The sequence below is a fragment of the Fragaria vesca genome, linkage group LG3, assembly GCF_000184155.1.
Source record: "Fragaria vesca subsp. vesca linkage group LG3, FraVesHawaii_1.0, whole genome shotgun sequence".
In the NCBI taxonomy this organism is placed as follows: Eukaryota; Viridiplantae; Streptophyta; class Magnoliopsida; order Rosales; family Rosaceae; genus Fragaria; species Fragaria vesca.
The window spans coordinates 16,559,321-16,585,490 of NC_020493.1; the positions used below are offsets into that span (position 1 = coordinate 16,559,321).

Genomic DNA, 26,170 nt, shown 5'->3' on the forward strand with positions numbered 1-26,170 from the left:
TAAATTATTTACGGCTTTTTAGCCAATTTGCTACCCTAACTTTCATTAGGGTGTCAATTTGCTACCCTACATTTTTTCTCTGCCATTTTCCTACCCTAATTTTCACAAATTAACCGAATTGCTACCCAACTGTTAAATCAGTCATCTTTTGTTATGTTTTCCGTCAAGTGGTGTATTATGTGAGGGCATTTTTGTGATTTACCTGAAAACTGATATATCTATGGATGAGACCGGAAGCCATTGGTGGCGCTCAAAGAATGGAGAAGGCTTTTCGAGCGGCTGTGGACGGACGAGGACGAGGACGAGGACGCGGACAAGATCGAGCTGCTATGTGGGTTTCCGATTGCTTATTCGAATTGGGAAAGGAGAGAGAAGGGGTATTCCTCCATGGATGAATTTGGTTGTCAACCGAGCCCAATTCTCATCAACCGAAAGCAAGGTATATCTGATTAGTTTTCGAAATTTGCTGCCGAACCACCGGCGTCAACTACCGAAGAATTAGTATGCCGAAATTCCGGTACGAGATCGGTATAGCGGAGGATTACCGAATAAGCAATCTGAAGATGAAACGCAAATCTGGTCTGAGAAGATGAAGATGCAGATCTGAGAAAGTACCCAATCTGTTGAATTAATGATGAAGGTGCAGATATTTGATGAAGATGCAGATCACAATGGTGATCTATCAAATGCAGTCTCCACTTCCTAATCCCCAATTTCTACAGTTTCTTTGATTTTGATTTTTTGATATTTTTGTTTGGTTGAGGTGAGAGATGTGATGAAGAAAGAAGAGGAATTACCAGTATTGTGCAAGGAACGAACTCCACTGCTCTCACAATCCCAAAAATTGAAGCAAATTACGAAAATAGCCTCATGTGCATAGTGGGTGTTGAGCTCTTGACGGAAAAGATAACTGAAATTGGTTTATTTGACTGTTAGGTAGCAATTCGGCTAATTATGAAAGTAAGGGTAGGAAAATGGTAGAGAAAAAAGATAAGGTAGCAAATTGACACCTTAGTGAAAGTTAGGGTAGCAAATTGGCTAAAAAGCCATTATTTACCGGACAAATTTTGAAAAACGGACGAATTAAGATCTATCATATATGCAAGTATGGTGAAGAACCTATGTCATTACTCATTAGTTAACAAGAGAAAAACTCCAAAATAATTGTATTGTATTAGTAGGAATGTAGGATTCCAACTAATTAGGTAATGTACGTTGTAGTATATTAATCTTGGGTAACAATTAGAAAAGCTTTTGGAAGACTAGAGTTAGCAGAGGGGGGTGCCCACAATTATAACATAGAGTAGAAATCATAAGGGGTGCATGGTCCCTCTTGGCCCCTACCAGCTTCGTCATTGTAGGAATAAAAAATATACATATAAAAAATCGACATGAGATAGATGAAGCATAAAAAATAAAAAATAAAAAAAAAATACAAACAGTTCATCTCATATTCGATCAGGTTGAATACCGTCTTCAGACTCTATATAACGACCGAATATGATAAATTATGGGTTAAAGTTTATGAAATACGAGTTCATCTAAAACAAAAGGATAAAAAAAGAAATTTTTTTTTGTAATTTGTAACAACTTATTGCCTATTTCTATAATTTTACATCAGGGTATTTTGGTCTTTCAATAAATGAACAACGTATGAGGTGAGCGAAATGATTTGTGAGGGTGACAATAGACACACCTTTTTTTAAATTCATAACAATACCAAACTAGCCCTAAGCACTAGTTCAGTGTGGAATGAAAAAAAGCTAAGGGAACAACATGCAATGCTACCATTAAAATCCAGAAGAGCTTAATAATGTCATGAAATCAATTGACTAGCATCCATAGAAGAGATTCAAGAGAATAGACACATGAAGTTACCAAAAAGTCATGCATCCATGATCTCACAAGTAATTGGAGAAACATTAATCATTTAACGGAAACGTGGCCTCCTACTAATTAGAAGCGCCAAAGGCCAATTCAGATGAAAGGTCCAAAAGAAAAAGAAAAATAGCAACTTGTTATAAACTTAGCCCTAGAGAAACACCCGTCACCACTGTGTACCTAAACCCCCGGGGGGTTTTGGACCTTAATGTCTGTTGCTTTCTCTATTTATTCTCAAATCATTCATGCATTTCAATTCAATCCTGTCCCCATTTGTCACAGTTTGGCTTAATAATTGAGGATCGTGGTTATATATAGTTAATTTTCATTCGAAATGGATTGATTTGCTAGGAAGCTTTTTCTAGACAAATTTGCGATTAGACACTATCGTAATTGTGCATCTTGTTCTTCAGCATGATATGATTGAGATTCAAATCCAATCATGATGCAAAATGGTTAACAAGCTCTAAGTGGTAAAGAAGGTGAAATTACGTGTCACACTTTTTCAATAATTGGCGTTTGCCGAGTCGAACTCTATTCTAATTTTCTTACGCCCCTAAACCCTAAGACTAATTGAACATCGCGAAAAATTGAAAGTTACCCCAAACTTTTTTTTTTGGTGATGAGTTGTGCCGATTTCTAGTGAAAGTTAAAGACCTATTCCCCTACTACGTAGCTTTCTGCACAAAGAACATTGCATACCATATGCAGATCGGCTTTTTATGAGAAATGGAATATTTTCACTGCAAGGCTGAAAAAGTGAGGTAAAAAAGAAAAGCGTTAAGCTAATTCACCAGTGGTGGTACCAAACTCTCGAAATCCCAATTTGTTGGTAACTTCTTATTTGACTGAACAAATAATGACATAAAAAGAAGATTAAATCATCGACCAAATCAAGAAGAAGGAAAGTCCACGACTTTGGTGATGATAGATATCGTTTCCTAAATGGAACTAATAGTAATCTGACCGAAAAGTTTGTCTGGAATATGATTAGTTTAGCTAAGAACCCGGGGGTAATAAGCACCGATGTCTAATTGAAAATCCCCACTCTCTCAATCAGACTTCCTTTTAGTAGCAATCTAAATGCCTTTTTATGCACGTCGAGCACCTAAAAGCGAAGGTTGGTAACCACAATGATTTTTGCCACTAAACTCATCCGACTTGACAAAAGATTATGGTCATGATAAGTGTTAACACATTCTCTAAATTAAAATGTGTTTGATTAGTGAGTTAATTAAAGATACATGAAGATGGAGAAAAATTAACTTTTTATGTTTTAACCACTACAAGGTAGTCTAGTGGTTCTTGTTTAGTTGGGTATGCTCCTCAACCTAGGTTTAAATCACGACATTGTCAAAAGTGGATAGGGGAGGGGATGCAATGCCCTATGCCTTGCTGGTTGTCCGGCCCCAACAGATTAATCATTGGGTCTAAGAAGCCTTTAGGATACCGCGATCTTAAATAAAAAATAAAAATAAAAATAAAAACTTTTTATGTTTTATTCGAATTACTCTAACTTATGTAATTATTCGTAGGCTACTTAGTGAGTCATGCAAGACCATATATGGAATGAGTCCAAGAAATGAATATTAATTATAACCATAACCCGCTTTCAATTATATCACTTGATATGATGTATAATCCTAAAAGATCTTAATGAGTCTAAGAAATAATTTGCTAAAAGGAACTAACTTGCTCTTATATCACTCGATATATATGAAGTATTGTATGTCCTAAAAGATCTTAACGCAATATAAACCAGAAGATTTTTCGCTATTAGGTCTTTCTTTCTCCTTATGTATGTTATTTGTCGATATATTGTAGACTTTTTCTCCTCTAGCATCCCCGCACCTATAATTAGGTTCAAATCGTTGTTTACTTTCTAATTCTATCCGAACAAGGACTAAACATTTCAAGAGGATGAAAAGAAAGAAGAATCTAAGAATGGAGTGGCTAGCTATGCATCCCTTTTGGACATCAGAGAGCATGTGTCAAGATCATTGGTTGGCCCGACCCAAGCTCCTTTATGCTGCCGATCATGTGCTTCCTTTGCTAATAAGATAACCCCTCACCCTTACCACCCCCCTCCTTTAATCATTATTGGCCAAAGTAAAGCTCCGACACCAACTGAGATTCATATGTCTGGTTCAATGGAATGGAATGTTGTCAATCTGGTCTTAAAATTTAGGGTTTTCCTTTACTTACTTTCCAATACTACCTAAAACTAAAACATGCTTCTAGTTTTATATATATCTATCCTCATCCTTGAGATCCTGAGTTGAGTAGTCTCCAAGCTAAAGATCATTTGCAGAAACATGCATGATACGACGCACCCATAATTTTCATTCAGCTTGCACAGAAGTTCATGAAGTCCAATGATATCAGATCAGGGTTTCAATAATTTGGCCGGTCTTTTATATTCTGGTATATAATAAAGCCAAGCAAGCACTGCTGCCTTGGTTAATCTCCATCAAGGCCAACTCGATCAAACTGCCAAACCAATACTCCCAAACACGAGGCTGTGCCTGTTGAATTGTCCCATGCATATTGTCCTCCCTACTGCTACACACACCACCTTCAAGGATCATGACTTTGTGTGTGAGTCTGTGTTCGCTGCACAGATAAAATTATGTTAAACTTTGTTTTTGGATCACCCGACATTTGAATGTAATCAATCTTGATTAGATATACGTACAGATGGTTTTGAGTTTTGTGTGTGTACGTTTTAGGGTTTAGGTGACTTGGGGAAATGTTTGCTTAAGTAAACTGGCATCGGCATCATACCGTGATACTGGGCCAGTGGAGGATCTAGGATCTGAACATGGGGTGGGTTTCATATTTGGCCGAAGGGAAATTTTTTTTTTCCAAATACAACCATGCAAAATGTAGGAACTCAAGTAGACGTTAATAAGTATTCAAAAAAAAAATAGGCGTCAATGAAAGTAGAAGAAATTTCTAAAAATCAAAGAAAAATTTGAAAACTCAACAAAATGTTCTCCAAAAGTTTGGATTTTTTGAGATTTAAGGAGTAGACTAGACGAAAGAGCGATTGATAAACTAAGAAACTGAAGAGGAGATGCACAGCTAGTCGGGAAGTTGGGTGGGCTTGACTGAACAAAAATACATATATAAAAAAAACATAATATACCTAGGATTTTTTTTTAACTCCAAAAAACTTGGTTGGGCTTGAGCCCTACCATAGGAGATAGATTATGGCGACAACATGGCTCCAATGTTCAGAATATCATTTGTACTATATGTTTGCTAAAGTTTACAAGTTATATGTATTTCAAGCCAATAACATCGGTTGTACTCTAAATCACATAGTTCGTTTTACAATTTCTGTAACATGAGCTAAAATTCGCAAAAATTCAGGAAATGAGTAACGTACTCTGGAAAGCTACAACTTCAAAGTGCAAATCTTACAACTGTATGCAGTGTTTTACCATAACCACTACAGCTAAACTAATCATATTGGAACTCTGATATTCAATGCTTAGGGATCTTTTCTTCCGATCCCCTATACCTAGAACAAAATACAAGCAGATAGAGTTTTTCAACCAACAACCTCCTGGCCCATTTGAACAAAACAGATGAAAGACTAATGTGTTTTCAGCCGGGTCCTTATAGTTGCTGCTGAAGTATTGCTATGCAAACACAAAAAACAAAACATGTGGTTGTTCAACAAACAGATCACTGAATAATGAAAGTCGTACCCAGGTGTATGTGGTGGGTGAAAGATTAATCCTAGCTAATTGAGAATGGCAATGTCACATAGAGGGTTAATTCTACTGTAGTAGACTAATAGTGTTGCGTCTTAAAAGGACCTTATTACTTTGCCTAAGCATGAGTATAAATAGGAATGCTGCATCAAAATAAATTATTGAAAAAAAAAAAAAAGAATGTTGTTCACAGTTTTGGTCGAGTCAAAAAAAGGCCCAAAAGCAAATAATGGTCCAAAAGCAAATCGGGTATTTTGCTTCTGAGCCCATACCCGCCTTTTAGCGGGTCTGGCGAGACTTAAACCCTAATTCATTCTCTTCTAGTTGTCCAAGTCTGCTCTCTCAACCCCCAAATTTTGTAAAGCGATGGCGAAGAACAGGAACAAGAAGAAACGAAAGGACTCGGATTCAATGGACGTGTCGGAATTGCCCGTTCCAGATGTGCCTCAAGGTAATTCTCTCGTTTTGTTCTTCTACACTTTGAAACTATTTTCTTTAGTTTTGTTCTCTTCAAATCCCATTCCTTATGTTTAATTTTGGGTACGAATTTCTTGGTTTTGTTGTGCAGCAATGGATACATCGGAGTCTGGAGCGCAAAACCCAAGTGGTGCTGCTTCCAATTTGTAAGTATCAGCTTTTAATGTTGGTTTCTACATCGGAGTCTCGGATTCTGTATAGATTTTTTATGCTGTTCTCCTTATGTTATGTGAAGATGTTTGTAGGTGTGGAGTTTCAGTTCTATTTTAGTTTTCATTTGGTTGATTTACCCAAGTATATGCATAAAATGAATACTTATCTTGTGGGATACCCACATTTAGTCGGTTGGATGTTTATGATTTATGAATTGACATTTTGTGTTAGTCTGTTAGAATGATTGCGGTAATAATTTGTGGCAAGCGAGACTGTAGGTACCTACAGTTTCTTTTACTCCTAAGTTCTGCAGCAGGGTACCTCTACTACACTTGTAATGGGGTATTCGTTTTCTTTTCTAGCGTGACCGGTTCTTTTCCTTTATGGGTGAGAAGACTGTTATGACACGTTTTAATGCATCTGAGTACATTAGTGTGCTTTGAGATTGTGAGTTATTAAGAGAACTTGGGGATACTGCTCTTTGAGGAATAGGTGCGAGAGCATGTGAGAATAGAACTCTGAGCCACAAAGGGGGTTGGGGTGGGTGAGGTTGCCTATCATGAAATGTGTGAGGACAGGGTTGTGGAATTTGGCTTGTTTGGTAGTTTCTTCCCTTCCCATATGAACTCTTTCTTATATTCCTTAAGATTAAGAGAGATAATCACGTCGTTCCTAGACTGTTGTCAATTCAGTTGACCTATCTTATTGACCATTCTTAATTTGCATTCTTGTTTTGTTTACACCTGTTTTCTGAATCAGTCTGTTTTATGTAGTCTTCCACCTAATTGTGAAATTTTCCTGTGACAGAAAGATTAAGGGAAGACAAATGAAGAGAACCAAAAATGCTCGGAAGAAGAAAGCTGTAGTAAGAGCTATATCAAAAAGAGAGAAGTCTGTTGAGAAAGTATTGAAGAATGAAAGCAAAACCTTGAGAACTCAATCTGCAAAATTGCTGTACGACTAAATATTTTGATTGAGCATATTGTGTTCTACTAAGTCACTTAGTTATCCCTGTATCGGTTCCTCTTTTGGTATAATATATGACATGGTTTCAGGCATTGTCTGCACTAGTTATTACCCAAGCGCTGTGGCATTGGTTATGCTTCTTTATTACTAGTATAAAACGCATCTATATATTCCCTGCTAAACGGGCAGTAAGACCACTAAATCAAAGTATGCATGTTCGGCAACAGGTTCATATTGAGGTGGGGCTGTTCTCTTTCTATCAATCCCCAAGTTAGTAGCCTTTGCAATCTCTCTAGGAGGATTGCTGGCCAGGAACTCTTTTTTTTTTTTGTTTTGTTTTGGGACCAAGTAGCTGGCCAATTTGAGGTAGAACAAATCCTATAAGTGGAGGTCCTAGATCTCATAGCCAATGCGAGTCCTTCGCGATAAAGCATAGGCAGTTAGCCACATGATGTTTCAGCAATTCTGGATTTACGAGCGGTGTCGTTTGGTAAGGCAAACCTCGACCCCAACTCTAGGGTTGAACGAAATCAGTTTGTGTTGTCAGGCATGCGTGGTTCTTTGGTTTAAGCGAAGCGCCTACGACCTCTGAGTCGGTCTGTTTGAGAGAGCTAGTGAACCAAGGTCGAACTGTCAAAGATATCGAGCCTTGAAAGGTGACGCCGGTCTGCCGGTCTGCCGGTCTCGACGGATTTGAAACCATGAAAGAAGCGTGCATTACTTTTCTGCTTCTTGAAGAATAGGAAGAGGATTAATTAAGCCACACCATGGCTAAGAGAGCGGGCAAGAAAAGTATTAACAGACGAGTAAGGCTATGGTATCGCTATTAGGGTTTTGTTTGGTTCGCGGAAGGAAAAATAATTCCTTTGGCTTTCTTACGGGAAGAGAAAAAGATGGGAAATGAAATTTTCAGATAACTTTCCATTTCGATGTTTGGTAATTAAAGAAAAATCATCCAGAAAGTTGTTAATTAAACTAGTAAAATAATATATTGTGAGTAATAAATACAAGAAAAAGAGATGGGAAAGTGGTTCCTATGGATTTTAGAAGGAACCACTTTCCCTTACATTTTCCCAATCTTCAGGCAAGTATTTTATTTCCTTCAGCGTTCACAAATACAAGAAATGAACAACTTTCTTTTCTTAATGGTTACTTTCTTCGAACTAAACAAGACTTAGGAGTTATCGATCTCCTAGTCATGGTATGGCTTAATTAAGCCATCGATTTCATTAGCAGGTTTACTAGTTGACATCTTATTATCATTAAACTTGTCTTCATAAAATATTCGATTTGGATTGAAGGGAGGTCCGAAACTAGAATAAAAAACCGAGCGGCATCTTCCATTGTGATCATCACTTAAGTGGGTGTTCTTGGGATCCAAATTTTGAATTTTCTTTCATAAAAAGGAATATGTTCTTGATGAAGAAGTACCATATCAAACATTGTTCTGAAATCCAATGAAAGCTAACACTATACAAGTCATAACATCCATAGCCTCAAGCTAGGAAAAAAAATTAAGCCTCTAGGGTTCCACATTCTGAATGTAGTCATCACAGGTTCGACGATCACATTCCTTGAAACGACACATGTTGCAACCCAAACAGACACAAGAGGTGCAACCCATGCATGCTGGGACACGTGTACAACCCTTGTAGCTTTTTCGACTAACACGCTCTTCTTCTTCATTGCAATTTGTTCTGAAAGATAGCATAGAAAAAAAAAACTCAAACATTTGGACTAGTACTATATATATGTGAGACTAAAATTTTTTAAATGCTACAGAAGAACAGAAGAACCACGTGACAGTCTGACATGTAAGATGCAATTTCAATAAAAGAGGCAACTCACATGTCACAATGGTCGGCACATTTCCAATTTATGTTTCTTGAGGCGTCATGGAAAGCTCTGCACTCATCTATTGTGAATAGACGAAACCTTCGCTCTTTTTGACACTTAGAGCAGGAGAGAAATTCATCCCGATGGACGAAAATGGATCTGTGATAGTCCCAGTTGCTTTCATTTGCAGCATACTTGTAATATTTCAACAACCCAGATTTTTTTAAGAGAGACCTTTTTGTATTCCTTAATAACCCAGATGTTGTTCTTCCATCGTCTCACTCCACTCCTGGCATGACTCTCAAATTCTTTTGGTGTCATTCTTATTTGGTCTGTAGACTCGACATGTTCTAAAACAAAAATGTAGAAGCATTTTAAGTTTATATGTATAGAGGAAGTAGTATAAAGTACAAAATTAAGGTAAGAAATGATGAAGAAACACATACTTTTCTCTTTGTCCTTTTTGGTGTGCTCCAAAGGGCAATCACAAGTGATTGTGAACTGCCCAATCGAGGAAACCATAAGCTTCCCAACAGTATCACCATATTTCTTATCAGTGCAACCACACAAGACTACAAAAACATCTTCATCACCTTGGTTGAATGACTTGAATCCGTCTATAGTCCGGAGCAGATTCAACTCTCTTTCTGCAAACAAGGTTTGTATTGATCTTCTTTGGATGTGATTAATGTCATTATTTTGAGCTGCATTTTCTCTCCTTGAAGCTGATGGTTTCTTTGGACCTGCATATTGTATTTCAAATACGCACATCAATCAACTCTAAAAAATAATTAGAAGTTTAACTATTATATTAATTATTTTAATTTTTCATCAAACTTAATCAACCAAAGTTCTCAAATAAATAAACTGACCGAAAGCAATGTTAAATGAGATTCCAAGTTTAGATTTTCTATTGCCTAATAAGTAAAAGAATTAAATTCAGTTTACCTCTATAAGGTTTGGGAGTAACTTCATGTTAATCCCTATACTTTCAATTTCATCAGTTTACCCCTCAAACTTTTGAATTTTCCTCAAGCGTGACCAAATGTCCTATATTCTGTCCAAATCGGACGTTAATTGCTGATAATTTTAACCTTAACTGTGAGGCCAATATCTAGAATTTGGGCAAATCGGATCTTATATGTCCAAATCAAACCTTAAGTGCTGATAATTAAAGGCAAATTTAAACGGAATATGAGAATTTGGGCACGGCAGACAGAAATTGAAGAGTTCAAGGGGTAAACTGATGAAAATAAAAGTGTAGGGACTAACATGAAGTTACCCCCAAACCACAAGGGGGTAAACTGAATTTAATTCTAAGTAAAAACTCCATTGGAAATTACATAAGCATTTGTTCGCAAACTTGTGAAATGTGCTATGGGTGAGATAAAATGCTGAAATACACTCATCGATCAAGTGCATATAAACAAACATATAGAGCCTAGAAAAAGATGATTGACACAATGATTAATGTTGGGAAAACAACTAAAATCCAATTTCCGAGTAAAATCACCGGACCACATGCAAAGATAATCCGCTCATGTGTTGACAACTAGAAAGAACCAACTTTAAATCATTAATTCCCACATTTAACACCCACTAAAATGGCACACCAACCTGCCAAGACAACTAAGAGAGAAGAGACATATTAAACTTGAAATCTCATTACAAGCAAGGCCCAACATGAAGGCCCCAGCCTAATCTGAAGCCCAATAGACAGAGAGAAAGAAATCCACCTAGAGATCATAACCCAGACTAAGATTATGGATAAAGCCATGGTGTGTTAACGTTTCTCTTCCATCTATCTTCATTACAACTTGGAGGACTATTTTACTACTATAAGAACACACATGTTACCCTTGAAGACTCATGTGGTAACTAAGATATACCACTTTAAGGTATCATGCTATCACTTTGAAGAACAATATATATTACTACTTTGATGACTCATTTTACAATATTGTGATAGTTGTATGCATGTAATACAATAACACATTGAGTACTACACTATAAAGTAGTCAAGACAACAGGGTAATCGATGTCATTTCGTACCAACAGGTAATAAAGATTAATTCTAAACTTCAATATTCAATTAAACTATTTTTTTTTATCACTTAAACAACTCAAATGCAACAACGAGTCTTTTGTGAGTCGAACTCATGACCTCTAACTTATGAAGGGGAGACTATGCCACTAGACCAAATGGTACTGAGCACAATTAAACTATTGGCATAGATGAGAGAAAATGAAGAAAAACATAAAAATAAAAATACAACAACAAAATATATGCTCTTATAATGTAAGTAATGTGGAATCTACATATGATTGTTTATATCCCTAACACGACTATCTAATAAGATGTAGATGAACGTACAATAACGGTAAATGGACCGAATCAATTGGGAAATATTCAAGTACTTAAAATAGCTAGTTGTATGAGAATGACAATTTTGGAGCTAAATCTTATGTCAGTCAAGCATATGGCAATGTTATTGATAGTTGGATACTACCAGAATGACTTTTCTTTAAATATTCGGTTAGAGCAAACTGGTAGACCTTCAACTTTCCATTTTCAAATTATATAATATTTATTATCCAAAGAGAAATCGTTCTAGTAGTATGAATGAGTAAGTATATGTATCATGAACTATAGATCTTAAAAATTGTATATTTTCTTTCGAGATTAGACAGTATCCTCAAAGACTTTCTAGACACGGAGACTAATCTGTGTCAGGAGATCATGACAGAACTCTTTCTCTTGTTACCACAAATAATAAATTCATTAAATTGGGATTTAATTAACTCCAATCAATGTTGGTAAGATTCGAACATGAGTATGGTGGTTCCACACTTAGGCTCTTACCAACTCGATTACCTGTAGTGATTAGTATAATCATGTTTCAAGTTCACTCGTTACATGATACTTATCAAGTTCTGGTTTATACATATATAAATAGATCTAGATCTAATAATTGAGGATATCATACACACTAATCAATATGAATAACCTTGAATCTTAACCAATAGTTATCTAATTGGTCAATATCAAGAGAAACATGATTAGCAATTTACCTGGGGCCATTTCCAGAGATTTGCTTTGATATCAGGTTGAATGTTGTTGAATCTTGATTTTCTATGAGTGTTTTGATTTTTTTTTTTTCGCACCGCCGCCTGCTTCTCAAAAGAAATGATTGTGTTATATATAAACACATGCGCGCGCACACACACAAAACCCTAATCCAACTTCCATATATGACACTAGTCTGAAATGAATTGACTAATGTTTGCACTTTGCACTGACATGAAGTAAATAAAATTATTGGTTGGTATGACCACTGTAAAATAAATAATTTACATTGTTGATTAAATAATATTTCATAATAAATTATAAAAAATTTAAACAACTCAACTCCAAATAAGTTCTTGTCACATAAATATATGGTATCGCTATATCAAAATAAAATACAAAGAAATAAAACTACGTAAATTTCAATCACTTCTCATCATCTCACTTTTAGATTTCTATGGGACTTTAGTGTTCACTTGATCGTTAACTGACAAAAAAAACTATATTTAGTCATTGTTGGAATTATACCCTAGATGTAAATCAAACTGTTGAAAAATAAAAAAACTCAATTCCACTATTAGATTTACATCCAAAAGTGTTTTAACATGATTGTTTTAATCGGTTATCGACTATCTCGTCCTATATGATACAACTCTAACATATTAATATCCACTTGGCGCTCTTTATTCATAAATGTAATAAAGAGAAAGTTATATCTTGGTTGATATATATAATAAAACCAACTCGAAAGACCAAAGTCAAGCAACCCAAGCCTTCCTCGTTGAAGCTATTGAGGAGCGTGCAAATGTTTTGCCCTTATATTTCTCCCATAAATTGAAGCAGAATTGTCGCGTATTCTATTTAATTTCTAAAATACATCTCGAATAGGAGTTTATATTTGAGTCTCTAACAAATTTTGGTCGGCATCCCACCAGTCTAATCTCAAGTTTTGTCGTAATCAGTCTTTTGTTTTTTTAATTTTTTTTAATTGAGAGTGAGATAGCCAACCATTTAGGTTACGTTAACAAGTTAAGAACACATCCACCTAGTTAGTATTTGGACTGAGGTTCATGAAAGTATTCTAACAAAGCCAGACAAATCTCGCGCCGTAAGTGCATGAACTTGGAGACCCCTCAAACTTGCTGGCCGTAAGCTGGTGGACATTGTGATTCGAAATCTAGACATGGGGAGTTCATTTTAAGCAGCTCGACCAACTTTGCCACACCATTTAAATGGGTTTAATCATTTTTATTTTGTTGGGATTCTAAAAAATTTTTAGCTTTGACTTTTCCCATAGATTGAAGCAAAGCTCTCACATTTCAGGATTGTTTTTTTTTTTTTTTTAATTATTATTAAACTTCATATTTTAGTCTTAAAAAAATTATATTTTTTAACCAACATGTCATTGGGGCATCTCATGTCTTGTTGTAATTTGTCTTATCTTGCAAGAAGTTGATCATTTATAGTTTCTCCGAAAAATTAGACAAATGAATCTTCAAATCCTACATACTTGTCTCTTATCTAACTTTAATTTCTCCACCTCTTGAATTATAAATGAATATTTAGTCGGCTTTTCTCATTAGTGTTGTTATCGAGATTCCGATCTTATCTTTTTTCATAGAACATTTTATAATAATATTATATAATCAATAAAATGCTCTAATTCTTAATTGTACATTGAACGAAAATTGATTGAGATCTTTGTAGGGTGACGACAGACGGAGCGATGGCTTCTCTCCTATCATTAGAGACGGATTTGGTGAGAGTTGAGAGGGGCAGCGAGTTGTTTAATGACCCGGAGATGTTTTTGTGTGGACGGTTCTCAGCAAACGTACATCTGGTGATTGTGCAATCCTTGGCGGTGGCGATATCTAGTGTCTGGTGGCTGAAGGATAAGGTGATGATCCACGAGGAGGAATTAATATGGTTTTTTGTTTTCCAATTCAAGGACAAAGAGGAGAAGCTCTGAATTCTCAATGGAAGCCCATGGTTTTCAACAATGAGATGTTGTTGTTGGCAGAATATTGACGAAGTTTGGGATTCAGGACGTCCCTTTGGATGTTCTAGAGCTTTGGGTCTCTGTGAAGGGATTGAAGGTTGCCATCAACGAGAGAATTTTGATTTGGCTTGGTAACGAGCTTGGATCTGTTGTTCAGGTTGATCAATCGGCGCTGCAGGGGAAAGACATCGTCCAACATATCCGGATTGTGCATGATGTGCAACGACGATCCTGGGCTCGTTGTTCCTTCGTGTTCACCCCGGAGTCGCTGGTGGAACTGAAATTGTCAAATTAAAGTTTGAAAAGTGCAAGTAACTCTATAAGGGATGTGATTTTTTTTTCCCGGTCATGGGGAGGTTAGCTATGATAAGGGCATGGAGTTCGCGGTGACGACTAGATGGGCTCCGGCAGCTATGTCGGGTGGCGCTGAGTTGTAGGACTTGAGGGAGGCTGGAATCCCTAGCTTTGGGATGGTTGTTGGGTTTAATGGGGGAGAAGCTGTTGCGGTGATAGCTGTGGTGCCGGCAACACATGTGGAGACCGAGGTTGTATTGGAAGTTGAGCTTAGGATGGTGGCAGCTGGGCTAGAGGAGACAGCTCACTTTGCTGTTTTTGCAAAGTTAACAGGAAACCCTAATTTTCAAATAGCGTTGACCGTTGACAATGAGGGCAATGGGTTGGGTGACTGTTTTGGGCTTGAGACTGTTGTGTCTTCTGATGGGTTGCTGCTACGTGAGGCTCCAGGGTTGAATGGGCCATCTGGGTTTTTTAAGGGGTTGGGCAGCAATTCGTTGTTGTGTGAGGAGATTGGGAAGGACTTTTTCCATCCCGAAGATCTTGTGGAGGTTTCGGTAGATGGGCAAATGACCTACAAGAGGAAACTTGGGCGTCCTATTGGAAGCATGAACAAGAATAAGAAACCTCACCATGGCAAGAAGGTGGATGCGCCTCCATTGTGTATTGCTTTGCCAGTGCATACCAATGCAGGTATGAGTGCTACAAATAAATGCAAAAGTAAGCTTTAAGCTTTCAGTCCTAGTGTCCTATTGCCTAACATTTGAAGTTTAATTTCATCTATCTAGTTCTTGGTATTTCTAGTTGTACACCAAATACGCTCCTTAGGCGAGTAGACCGATCTAGTTGCTTAGGAAGGTAGATGGTGACATTGGATTTCTTCTGTGTAGGCTCAATAAGTGAGCTTAGTTGATTGCAGTGAGGGTTATCAGTCAATTTGTTCGGTTGTTTGTAGTCATAAATTTGACATAATGTTTGGTTGTTTGTAGTCATAAATTTGACATAAGACGACAATTGATGTACATCTTATTATCATGGATAAGTAAGGAAATTATCTGATTAAAAAAAAAAAAATCTCAAGTCTACATTTTTCGATTATACATTTTCTCTTGCTTTTCTGAATTTCGGATTTGTATTTGTATTCGCTGTGGCGACTCTATCTGATGTTTGACTGAGAGAAAAAAGAAGAGGAGGGAAACTTGCAGAGTATAAAAGGCAGGTTGTTTAAAGCACCTCAAGAAACCACAAACCTGACGCTGTTTTGGTTCTTCCTGAGCTATCAAAACCCACCAGATTCATTCCACGTCAACCCAGTTCAAACCCAATTCAATTCGCCAACCCATCAAAACCCTAATTCCCAATTTCGGGAGCCATTTCGCAAATTAGGAAACTTGGAAATGGATTTGACCCACACGCATCTATACTCGCTACACACTCACTCACTGGCTCAGTCTCTGCCTCCGTCGCTGTGTTTGGTTCTTGGAGTCCATGGCTTCCAAAGGTTCGTGCTTTTTCTGCAAGGCCGAGAGTGATGTGTTCGTTGATGGCTGGAAGCTCAAGGATGGGTCTTCGGCCCAGCTCTGCAGGAAATGCGGGTCAGCGCAGTTTTCCCTTTTTGTGTTTTCTAATTTTTTGATGATATTATTGTTTTGTTTGGATTTAATTGAATTGGGTTTTTCGTGTTTGCTTTAAAGGGATGATGGAATTGATGGTGTGTTTCTGTGTGGTTTTGGGTTGATAATGATTTGGTGCTACGGTTGATTTGTTACATTGTGTTTTGGTTTTAATCTGGTACTGTTGTTCATCTTATTGTTGTAATTTTATGCTATTGGTTTTAATGGAGGGACTGAAAACGGAATGCAATCCGTTTAAGAATTGTAGCCGGGATTGGTGTATAAAAATGTAGAGATCGAGTCAAGATATGAAGATCTGTGGTTACAATATGACTGGTTTAGTATAAAAATGAAGATAGCAACATCTTCGAATCGGTTGGGGGATCGAGTCAAAATATGAAGACTTGTATTTAAGACTTCACCGGTTTAGTATAAAAAATTTAGAGATCGAGTTAATATATGGATAGTTGCTCCCACTATTATGTAATGGTCTAGAACTCTAGATAAGTGTACAACTGCTATTAGCGTCCAGGTTTTTGCAAGTTAGTTGAAAGGTTGCAGCGCCAAGGCTCACAGGCTAAATACTAGACGGTCTACATGCAAAAGGGCTTCTGTATCTATCCAAAAGGCCATGGCTTAGAGGGTGCCTCAGAAGTTTATTGTTCTTTTACCGTAAAATCCGGTGAGCGAAAGAGTTGGTTTTGCTCTGTGCAACCTAAATAACAGTATATGTGAATATTTGAATTTGGTAGAAGATTATGGAATGTCTTACTGCAATGCATTTAAAATAATGTTTGCTTTTCCTAATTTTTCGTTTTGATAAATCTCATGAATTACTGTATTTCTTAGTTCTCCAACATTTCTTGAGTTTGTGTAAAACATATTCTAGGGGATGCATGACTCACTAGTAATGACTAACAACACAGACCCACCTAGTGGTAAAGCACATTTAAGTGCAGCACCAGCTCACTCTTCATAAGGATTTAATGGGTTGAAATATGTATGTTTCGTAGAACAGAAACATTGTGAGATTCCTCTTTAGCCTTTCGCCATCTTTTAGAATATCAGCGTAAAAGAAACTGGGACTAGGTTATTGGACCCACACGAATGAATTAATTTGAAGACACATTCTCAATCTACCTTGCAGGTGTAGGGTATAACTTGTTTTTTTGAGACCACTCTCTGGGACACTGTATGGGTGAATTCCTTACAGGAGAAGTCCCTAGAACTTGCTCATAGCACTTTGTTTGCGACCTCGTACTTCATGAAACATTCTTGGGAATGTAGTTGTTGATAAAAGATGTATTTGCCCGGATATTTCCCACCTGGATGAAGAAGAGCCCCGAAGTGTATTGACTAAATCTATGTGCCTTGAGAGTGATAGATTCTCTTTGTAGGGTTCTGCAATATAAGAGCAAGTTAATTCAAATCACTTCTTCTACCAACTTGCACTAGCGTATGAGTTGCTTTGCTTGGAACCAACTTCATGACATGTGGTAGTTGGCAGGTCCAGCGAATTTCAAGCAATTTAATTTGTCATATGTACATAGGAAAAAGGGAGGAGTATCTAAAGTAGGAAACTTATTATTTGTATTAAATGTTGCTGCAGAATGGTATTGATATATTCAGCATGCTTAACTTTCTTTGAACAATTTGATTTACCATTCTTTTTATTTTCCAATTCTCAGCATGCTTAAGCTCCTGAGCACTTGTCTGATGTGACATAGGGTTTTCAGTCTTATGGTTGATTTTATTTAAGTATCAAGCTTTCATATTGGGACTAGTATATTGGCCCAACTGTCATTCTGTTGGAGAGCTCTGAGCTGGAAAAAAGTAACAAATGATTAAATTTTAAGTTTGGTTTACTTCGGGTTTTTATTTTCTTATACTTACCTCTTGCAATCTTAAGAAATAATTGGGACTTAATGTCTTGAATTGGCACAAGGAAGTTAATTCAAACAGAAATCCTTAGATCAAAATGCTGGTAATTAATAGTTTGCATGAAGCTGTCATCAAAGAAACATCTTACCTTAGATACTCTAGCCCATCCACAGTTCTACACAATCGTAATTAATAGGTCGATCATTGGTACAGAAGTTCCTGAATTGTACCTCTAGCCCATCCACACAATTCTTTATCCTGTGAGATCATACTGAAGACAGTATCTAATGCATAACATTCCCTTGTGATCTTCATGGGACAGAAATGTTAGGTCTTTGTGTGTAAACTTATTAAATTACTGTAGCGTGGTTTTAATTTTATTGGTATGGTGAAGTTTGAAAGTGCAAATGTGAATCTGTTTAATCCTCATAGTCTTTGGTAAATGGTAGCTGACTTAATCCTTTGCAAATCTAGTTTTGCTTATGTGAATGGTATATTTTGTGAAACTTTTCACATGGGAGCGGAAGGCTGGAGAGACTGTGCTGTTTGTGGAAAGGTGAGTTAATAATTAATACCCTTTTTTTTTTAGTATAAATTTATTTATTCCATTTTGTTTCCGACATCTGTTTGTCATTCAATACAAATTCTATTAGAGGTTGATTCAGATAAGGACATTAAAGTCTGTGTTTCATTCAATCATCAATATTTCTGAAATAAACTAATAGTTGGTTTCGTTGCAGCCACTCCATTGTGGGTGCATTATGTCATGCCACAAGTATGCAGCACTGGATGTCGGAGGTGTAGGTTGCTCAAACTGCTTACTAGATGTTGATAAAGCTATTGCTTCCGGTCAAATGACCCAAATGCTGAAAGAATTGGGTCAGTGATGTATGGTGAATTGTTATATGTTGTATGTACATTCTGAGAAGTTAGTATATGTGGATGTCTGCTGTACTTGTATACAATTATGTACCTCTAACATGGTAAATTTCAAAATACAAACACATGTCTTTCTACATTATCAGATATATTTGAAGATAATTCGTTTCTATGTTAAACGCAGCAGTCAATGTTTATGTGCTTGGGTCATACTCATGAGTTGAAATATCTATTAGACAAGGAAATTTAGACAATAAATGAAATGAAGAAACATTGGTTACGAACTGCTTGTTTTGTTCTGAAGATTTACCCAACTTGTCTGTTGGCTTCTTCAAGTATAAATTTTTCTTTTTTCTCTTATTTCTTGGAATCAAAACAAGTAAATAAATAATGGAAAAACTCTCATAATAGTTATCTTCCATATTCTTTTCCCTAACCAAGCATTGGTTGGTCTGACCTTCTGTGCTGTTGTACTGGTAAAATAATATTGTAATATAATTGATGAGGGACTGACTACTGACCAAAGCGAGTTTTCTGCTATTGCAGTTGCCAAGTACAAGACGGATCCAACGGTTACGTTTGATCCTACTAGGAAAGTTGTCGAGTCCCTTTCTCCTGGATCTGTACAAGTGCCTTCTCCTCAGTTTGGAGCATCTAAAGGAGATACATCTTCTGAAACCAAAGTAGACAGTGAAACACCTCAAATGGATGCCTCCACAGGGAACCATTTACACACTGACAATTGGCTGAAGACGACAAGTGCTGAGCAACTCCCAAAAGTCTCTGGAAAGTATCCATTAATCTTGTGTCATAGGGTTTAGATGTTCAAAAAAGTAAGTCATCATGTTCTAACATTAGTTATATTTTAGAAGATGTTTGCACTTTATCATTTTTCCAAGTTCATTTCAGTTTCAGTAATAAGGTCAGCTTAGTGCGATGCAAAAGTTGTTCTAATTTCGATATACTTTGAGGTTTGCGTTCCTTGACGATTCTAAGCTTAATCTCTTGTCATATATCTCTGTTTGAGAAGTCATCCACTGCAAGTGTAGCTAATTGCAGTACAGGATGTCTTGTGATACTGAAGAAATATGCTGAGGTGAGTTCCAGCACTCCAGACCATAAATTTCTAAATTTTGACAAACGTAATCATTATAATTTTCATTTCTATTTCAGTTTTAAGCTTTAACTAAACAAGTGAGCTACTACTCTGTCATAGAGTCGTGACATGTAATATCATTGCTTCAATTTTTTTATTTTTTATTTTTTAATTTTATTTTATTTTCCCAGCCAAGCTGGGAGGCTCAGCCCTACGCCTGGTTCCAGTTATTTTATTGAAAAAAGAGAAACAAAACACAAATAGACAAACCAGTAAATAGGAAAAAAAAAGTTTTATTTTCTTTTTTTAGTTTTTTATTACTCAACCTTAATTACAATCATTAGTTTCTCTAATTATTAAGTTTTACCAAGAAATTCCTAAAAAGCCATTATGTTCCCGAGTTTGAATAGTGATATCATGGCTTCTAAATAGAAACAGACTCCAAGGGACATTCAAACTGGTCCAACCCCAAAAGATACAAGTCTGAAAGCAGACCAGGTAAACTTTTCGACTACTTGACGTTCAATGCAGTTATATATCTCTGTAATTTTCATTTGTGTTTCAATTTTACTAAACAAGCAAGCTACTACTCTGTAATACAGTTGTGACATGTTATATCCTTGCTTGGAATAGGAACAATCTCCGATGGATATGGAAACAAATTCGATGCCTATGGAAACAAATCAGAAGACAAATCAGAAAAGAAACCAGGTAAGTTGTTTTATTTATTTTTTACTAATCATCCTTTATTACAATCATACATTTCTCTGATTTCCAGTTATACTTGATTCAAAGTTATTATGAAACAACTCAAATGATAGTGAGCTACCACTATACTTGATTTTGATATGTGACATCATTGCTTCTAATAGGAACAATCTCCTAGGGACATTGAAACAGGTCCAACGGCTGTAGGTAAAAGTCTGAAAGCAGACCAGGTATATTATATCTAGCTATTTTATGACTAATTGACCTTGAATGCAATTATACTTTTCTATAGTTTTCATTTATAGTTCAGTTTTAATTAAGCGAGCTACTACTCCGACTGAGTTTTGATTTGTGATATATTGCTTCTTACAGAAACAGACTCCAAGGGACGTTCAAACAGGTCCAATGCCTGTAAATTCAAGTATGAAAACAGAAAAGGTAAATAGCTTCTTCAACTACTTGATGTTCATTACAATAGTATGTTTCTATGATTTTCATTTATATTTAAATTTTGTGCTTTTACTAATTACGCGAGCTACTACTCCGACTGAGTTTTGATATGTGATACCTATATTGCTTGTTATAGAAACAGACTCCAAGGAACATTCAAACAGGTCCAATGCCTGTAAATTCAAGTATGAAAAGAGACAAGGTAAATAGCTTCTTCAACTACTTGATGTTCATTACAATAATATGTTTCTATGATTTTCATTTATATTTAAATTTTGTGCTTTTACTAATTAAGCGAGCTACTACTCCGACTGAGTTTTAATTCGTGATATATTGCTTCTTATAGAAACAGACTCCAAGGGACATTCAAACTGGTCCAACCCCAAAAGATACAAGTCTGAAAGCAGACCAGGTAAACTTTTCGACTACTTGACCTGCAGTGCAGTTACATATCTCTGTAATTTCATTTGTGTTTCAATTTTTACTAAACAAGCAAGCTACTACTCTGTAATACAGTTGTGACATGTTATATCCTTGCTTGGAATAGGAACAATCTCCGATGGATATGGAAACAATTTCGATGCCTATGGAAACAAATCAGAAAAGAAACCAGGTAAGTTGTTTTTTTTTTTTTACTAATCATCCTTTATTACAATCATACATTTCTCTGATTTCCAGTTCTACTTGATTCAAAGTTATTATGAAACAACTCAATTGATAGTGAGCTACCACTATACTTGATTTTGATATGTGACATCATTGCTTCTAATAGGAACAATCTCCTAGGGACATTGAAACAGGTCCAACGGCTGTAGGTAAAAGTCTGAAAGCAGACCAGGTATATTATATCTAGCTATTTTATGACTAGTTGATCTTCATTGCAATTATACTTTTCTATAGTTTTCATTTATATTGCAGTTTTAATTAAGCGAGCTACTACTGCGACTGAATTTTGATACGTGATATATTGCTTCTTATAGAAACAGATTCCAAGGGACGTTCAAACAGGTCCAATGCCTGTAAATTCAAGTATGAAAACAGACAAGGTAAATAGCTTCTTCAACTACTTGATGTTCATTACAATAATCTGTTTCTATGATTTTCATTTATATTTAAATTTTGTGCTTTTTCTTAATTAAGCGAACTACTACTCCGACTGAGTTTTGATATGTGATACCTATATTGCTTCTTATAGGAACAGACTAGGGACATTCAGACAGATTCAATGCCTGTAAATTCAAGTTTGAAAACAGGCAAGGTAAGTAGCTTCTTCAACTACTTTATGTTCATTACAGTCATATGTTTCTATGATTTCATTCATATTTAAATTTTGTGCTTTTACTAAACAAGTGAGCTACTATGTGAATTTTTCGACCACTTGACTTTCTTCCCAACTAAATGTTTCTGTAATTTTGATTAATATTTCAACTTTATGCTTTTACTAAACAAGCGAGCTGCTACTCTGATTGAATTGTGATTTGTGATATGTTTCATTTAATAGAAACAATCTCCAAGGAATTTGAAGACAAGTCCAATACCGGTACAAACAAGTCAGAAATCAGAACAGGTAATTGCTTCTGTTTTAGGATTTGACCGTCGTCACAATCATATATTTCTATAGTTTCAGTTATATATTGATTCTTAGTTGTTACCGTTGTGACGAGGGATATCATTGCTAATAATAGGGACAATCTCCAAGGGATATGGAAACAGGTCCAACACCTGTAGGAACAAGTGTGAAAACAGATCAGGTGAACAGTCTCTCTGTTTGTTTCTTTTTTTGTTTTTGTTTTTGTGTTCTTCTTTCATTACTCAACCTTTATATCAATAGTATCATATGTTTCTATGATTTGCAATTATAATTCGATTCCAAGTTTCTACCAAACAAGTGAGCTACTATGTACTCTGTAATTGGGTTGTGATGAGAGTGCCATTGCTTCTAATAGGAAGAATCTCAAAGGGAAATGGAAACAGGTCCATCACCTGATGAAAGAACTCTCAAAACAGACCAGGTCAATTGCTTTGCTTGGAGCATTTGCCCCTCATTACAACATTGGTTTCTATAATTTCCGATTATACTTTGATTTACCGTTCAAAAAAGAAAGTTATGCTTTGATTGTTTTGGCTGGTGCTTTGTAATTTAGTTATGAATTGTGACTTCATTGCTTCCACTAGGAACAGTCTACAAAGGATATGGAAACAAGTCTGAAAACAGACTAGGTAAAACAGCCCCTTTTTGAGTATCAAATCTTCATTCATATGTTCCTCATTTATGCTGTTTTTTTTTCCCATAATTAGTGTTAATTAAAAATTCATCATTCATAAACTCCTCCATCTTTTCCTTATCCTCCAGGGCTGTGAACCTGTGCTATCCTTGGACGCATGAAGGCCTCTATGCAATTTCAATCAATAACCACCATTATAGTGTCACAGAAGTCGTCCTTCTCGGTTAGGTTTTTCATACTTTCTGCTCCAATAATGCGGAAAAGTGAGTAATTTCCTTGGTTGAATTGTTGTTTCCATCGAACCTTGTGATTGTTGTCTGAAATGACAGCGGAGATAGTTTTCATTATAAATTTCAGCCAAGTTTAAGTGCGCACTTCAAAATATTACATGGCTTTAAAACAAATTTTGACGATACCGAGCGATCATCAACAGAGGTTATCCATTCATCAAACTAAAAGTGCCAAAATCAGAAATTTGGGAAGAAAACAACCTTGGATAATTCACAAATTTTGGTTGGCCATACCAGGACAAACTGGAATATGATGCCAAAAATAAAAGTTAATTTCCGGAGATTCATATATTTGTTTATTTTGTTTTATGCTTAACCATCTTGCGCACTGAAGTTAACTACGTTAATTATATAAGCATCTGGGAAGCTACGTACGTCTTACCTAAGTCTGTAGATAAATGTGAAAAATAATTTAGAGATGGGATTGGAAGTTTGGAACCATGCACAGCATGTTGCAAATTGCCTAAATATATTAACGTGCAGCTTCTGTAGCAGATCACCTGAAATTATTTTTCTTCTGAGTTTCAGCCACTCCGGTCACTTCAACTTTCAATGACGTCCGATGGTCCATCCACAGACTCATGGGACGAAGTGTTTGTATGGGGGAGTTCAAACACTATATGGTATGAAGGTTTTTCCAAAGACTTGGATTTAGACTCAACATACTCGAGCTTCATAGTCTCATCGGAGTACCCAAGCTTCATAGACCCCTGGGAGTCGACAAGCTTCGTAGACTTGTTGGAATATCCAGGCTTTAATCGCTTTATAGACCCATTGGAATGCTCAAGCTTCATAGAACAATTGGAATCCTCACCAGGCTTCAAAGCTGCGTGGAAATCCAAATGGGAATCCATCTTCGTCGACTTATTGGAACGCCCATGCTTCAACATATTATGTGAACGCCCATGCTTCAAAGCCAAATGGGAGTCCAAATGGAAACAAGAGTTCGAGTCGCTGAAGCAAAACAGTGCATGGGGAGAGGCATGGGCACGACGAAAAGCACTTCCACTTTCCGAGCTTCCGAGTATTGACAAACAACCTGGATCGTTTCGCTTTCCCAAGGATCCCTCAATGCTCATAAGAACTGGTCCACATATGCATTTGTACCTGCAGGAACGGTGGAAAAAGTTGGACGAAGTTCATCTAGATGTTGTGACCAAAAGTTTGGCACGGTCGGAGAGGGCATTGGATGACCTCGTCGAGCTTGTCCAAAAATCGAATGATGTAGGAAAAACAGTGCTGCCGATAATATTCTACGGTGTCGATCCTTCCGATGTACCAAATCAAACTGGAAGTTTTGCAGAAGCCTTTGCCTACTATGACAAGAAGTACAAGGATGAACCAGGAAAAGTAGAAAGGTGGAGAGCTGCTTTAAGGAAACTGGGAAATCTCGCTGGCTGGGATTCAAAGCACTGGTATGATGTCTATACGTACGTATTACCAATTACTGGATTGTTATTCTTTAATTAACTTATATACCATGCATATAGTTTTCGTTATAATTTTGTTTGATAAATTTCTTTTAACTTTGAGAAATTTATCGATATATTCCATTATCTAATCGAAAAACGTGAACTATGTTCACTGTATAGGACTGAAGGAAAACTCATTCAAGATGTTGTTGACGAGACACGGAGGATATTGTGTTCCTCTTTCTCAAAACCTCCCGAAAAAATTATGTCATCCACACCTTCTTGGTCTTTTTCTTGTCGACAGAAGCATGATGTATTTCTGAGCTTTAGAGGGAAGGATACCCGCTTGAATTTTTTGGACCATCTATATGATCATTATGATAATTCAGTGCAGAATTTCCACCTTTAGAGATGACAAAGATCTTCATAAAGGAATGTCCATTCGCAAACAACTCGACAAAGCAATTGAGGGATCAAGGGTTTGCGTTGTCATTGTTTCACCAAATTATGCTTCTTCAAAATGGTGCTTGGATGAGCTCCTGAAGATTCTTGAATGCAGAAAAGCATCTAAAGTGGGAAAGGAGCATGCAAGTATGATGAAAGCATTTGCAAAATATGAAGAAGCTCATACTTTGATGAATGCAGGCAAAACACACAAGGGCAAGGCTAGTTTGCGGAACAAGGAAAACACGTTTAGTATTCTTGTCACATCCCGACCCTTATATTTTTACCTTATTTACTAGCGTGATTATAATAAGAATTTTACCGTCTCGATCATTGAGTAAATAGTTTAATTGGTCCCTAGAGGGGTTTCGGGGACGATTATGTGCGGAGGATTATTAGTATGAAGAAAATACGACGACGGTAAAAATAGTAAATTTTAGCTAGAAAAAGGTAATTTTTATTCGGGTATTATTTTTCGGGGTATTTTTATTTTGGAAGTTTGGGTTATAAATGGTGTGGACCGGTTTGGGGTGTGAGGCCCAAACCCTTTTTCTTTTCTCTCTCCCTCCCTCCCGATTTTTTCTTCTCCTCCCACCCGATTTTCTTCTCTCTACACCCACCGGTATTCCGGCCGTCCTCCCGCCGCCGTCCGACCTCCGTTCGCCGCCGGACCGGTCCCGTTCGGTCGGTCTCCCTCCCAGCAACATTTCTAGACCGGTGAGAGGAGCCCTAGCGCCGCCGTGAGAGAGCGGTGCCGCCGAAAGCAAGGGCTGCCGT

The 26,170-nt window shown here is 36.7% G+C and overlaps 1 protein-coding gene and 1 non-coding gene across 2 annotated transcripts; both read left to right on the plus strand.

Moving 5' to 3' along the window:
- Nucleotides 1–5,935: 5,935 nt before the first annotated feature.
- On the plus strand, nucleotides 5,936–7,342 carry LOC101291996. The gene is made up of 3 exons (XR_184251.1): nucleotides 5,936–6,054; nucleotides 6,172–6,226; nucleotides 7,041–7,342. It is a non-coding gene; the product is annotated as an uncharacterized LOC101291996 (transcript).
- An 8,275-nt stretch (nucleotides 7,343–15,617) lies between these two features.
- Nucleotides 15,618–22,643, plus strand: LOC101299075. The gene is made up of 16 exons (XM_004295832.1): nucleotides 15,618–15,990; nucleotides 18,364–18,445; nucleotides 18,630–18,768; nucleotides 19,315–19,558; nucleotides 19,765–19,864; nucleotides 20,297–20,362; nucleotides 20,498–20,575; nucleotides 20,737–20,802; nucleotides 20,945–21,010; nucleotides 21,159–21,224; nucleotides 21,369–21,434; nucleotides 21,570–21,635; nucleotides 21,795–21,860; nucleotides 22,003–22,068; nucleotides 22,218–22,280; nucleotides 22,524–22,643. Exons 1-16 carry the CDS (start codon nucleotides 15,884–15,886, stop codon nucleotides 22,641–22,643), a joined length of 1,461 nt encoding a protein of 486 aa, XP_004295880.1. The 5' UTR covers nucleotides 15,618–15,883.
- The last annotated feature ends 3,527 nt before the right edge of the window (nucleotides 22,644–26,170 follow it).

Coding starts and splice junctions, on each gene's coding strand:
- LOC101299075 (XM_004295832.1), top strand. CDS start 15,884: ATGGCTTCCAAAGGTTCGTGCTTTTTCTGCAAGGCCGAGAGTGATGTG. Junction 20,576..20,736: donor CAAATCAGAAAAGAAACCAG/GTAAGTTGTTTT, acceptor TGCTTCTAATAG/GAACAATCTCCTAGGGACAT. Junction 21,636..21,794: donor CAAATCAGAAAAGAAACCAG/GTAAGTTGTTTT, acceptor TGCTTCTAATAG/GAACAATCTCCTAGGGACAT.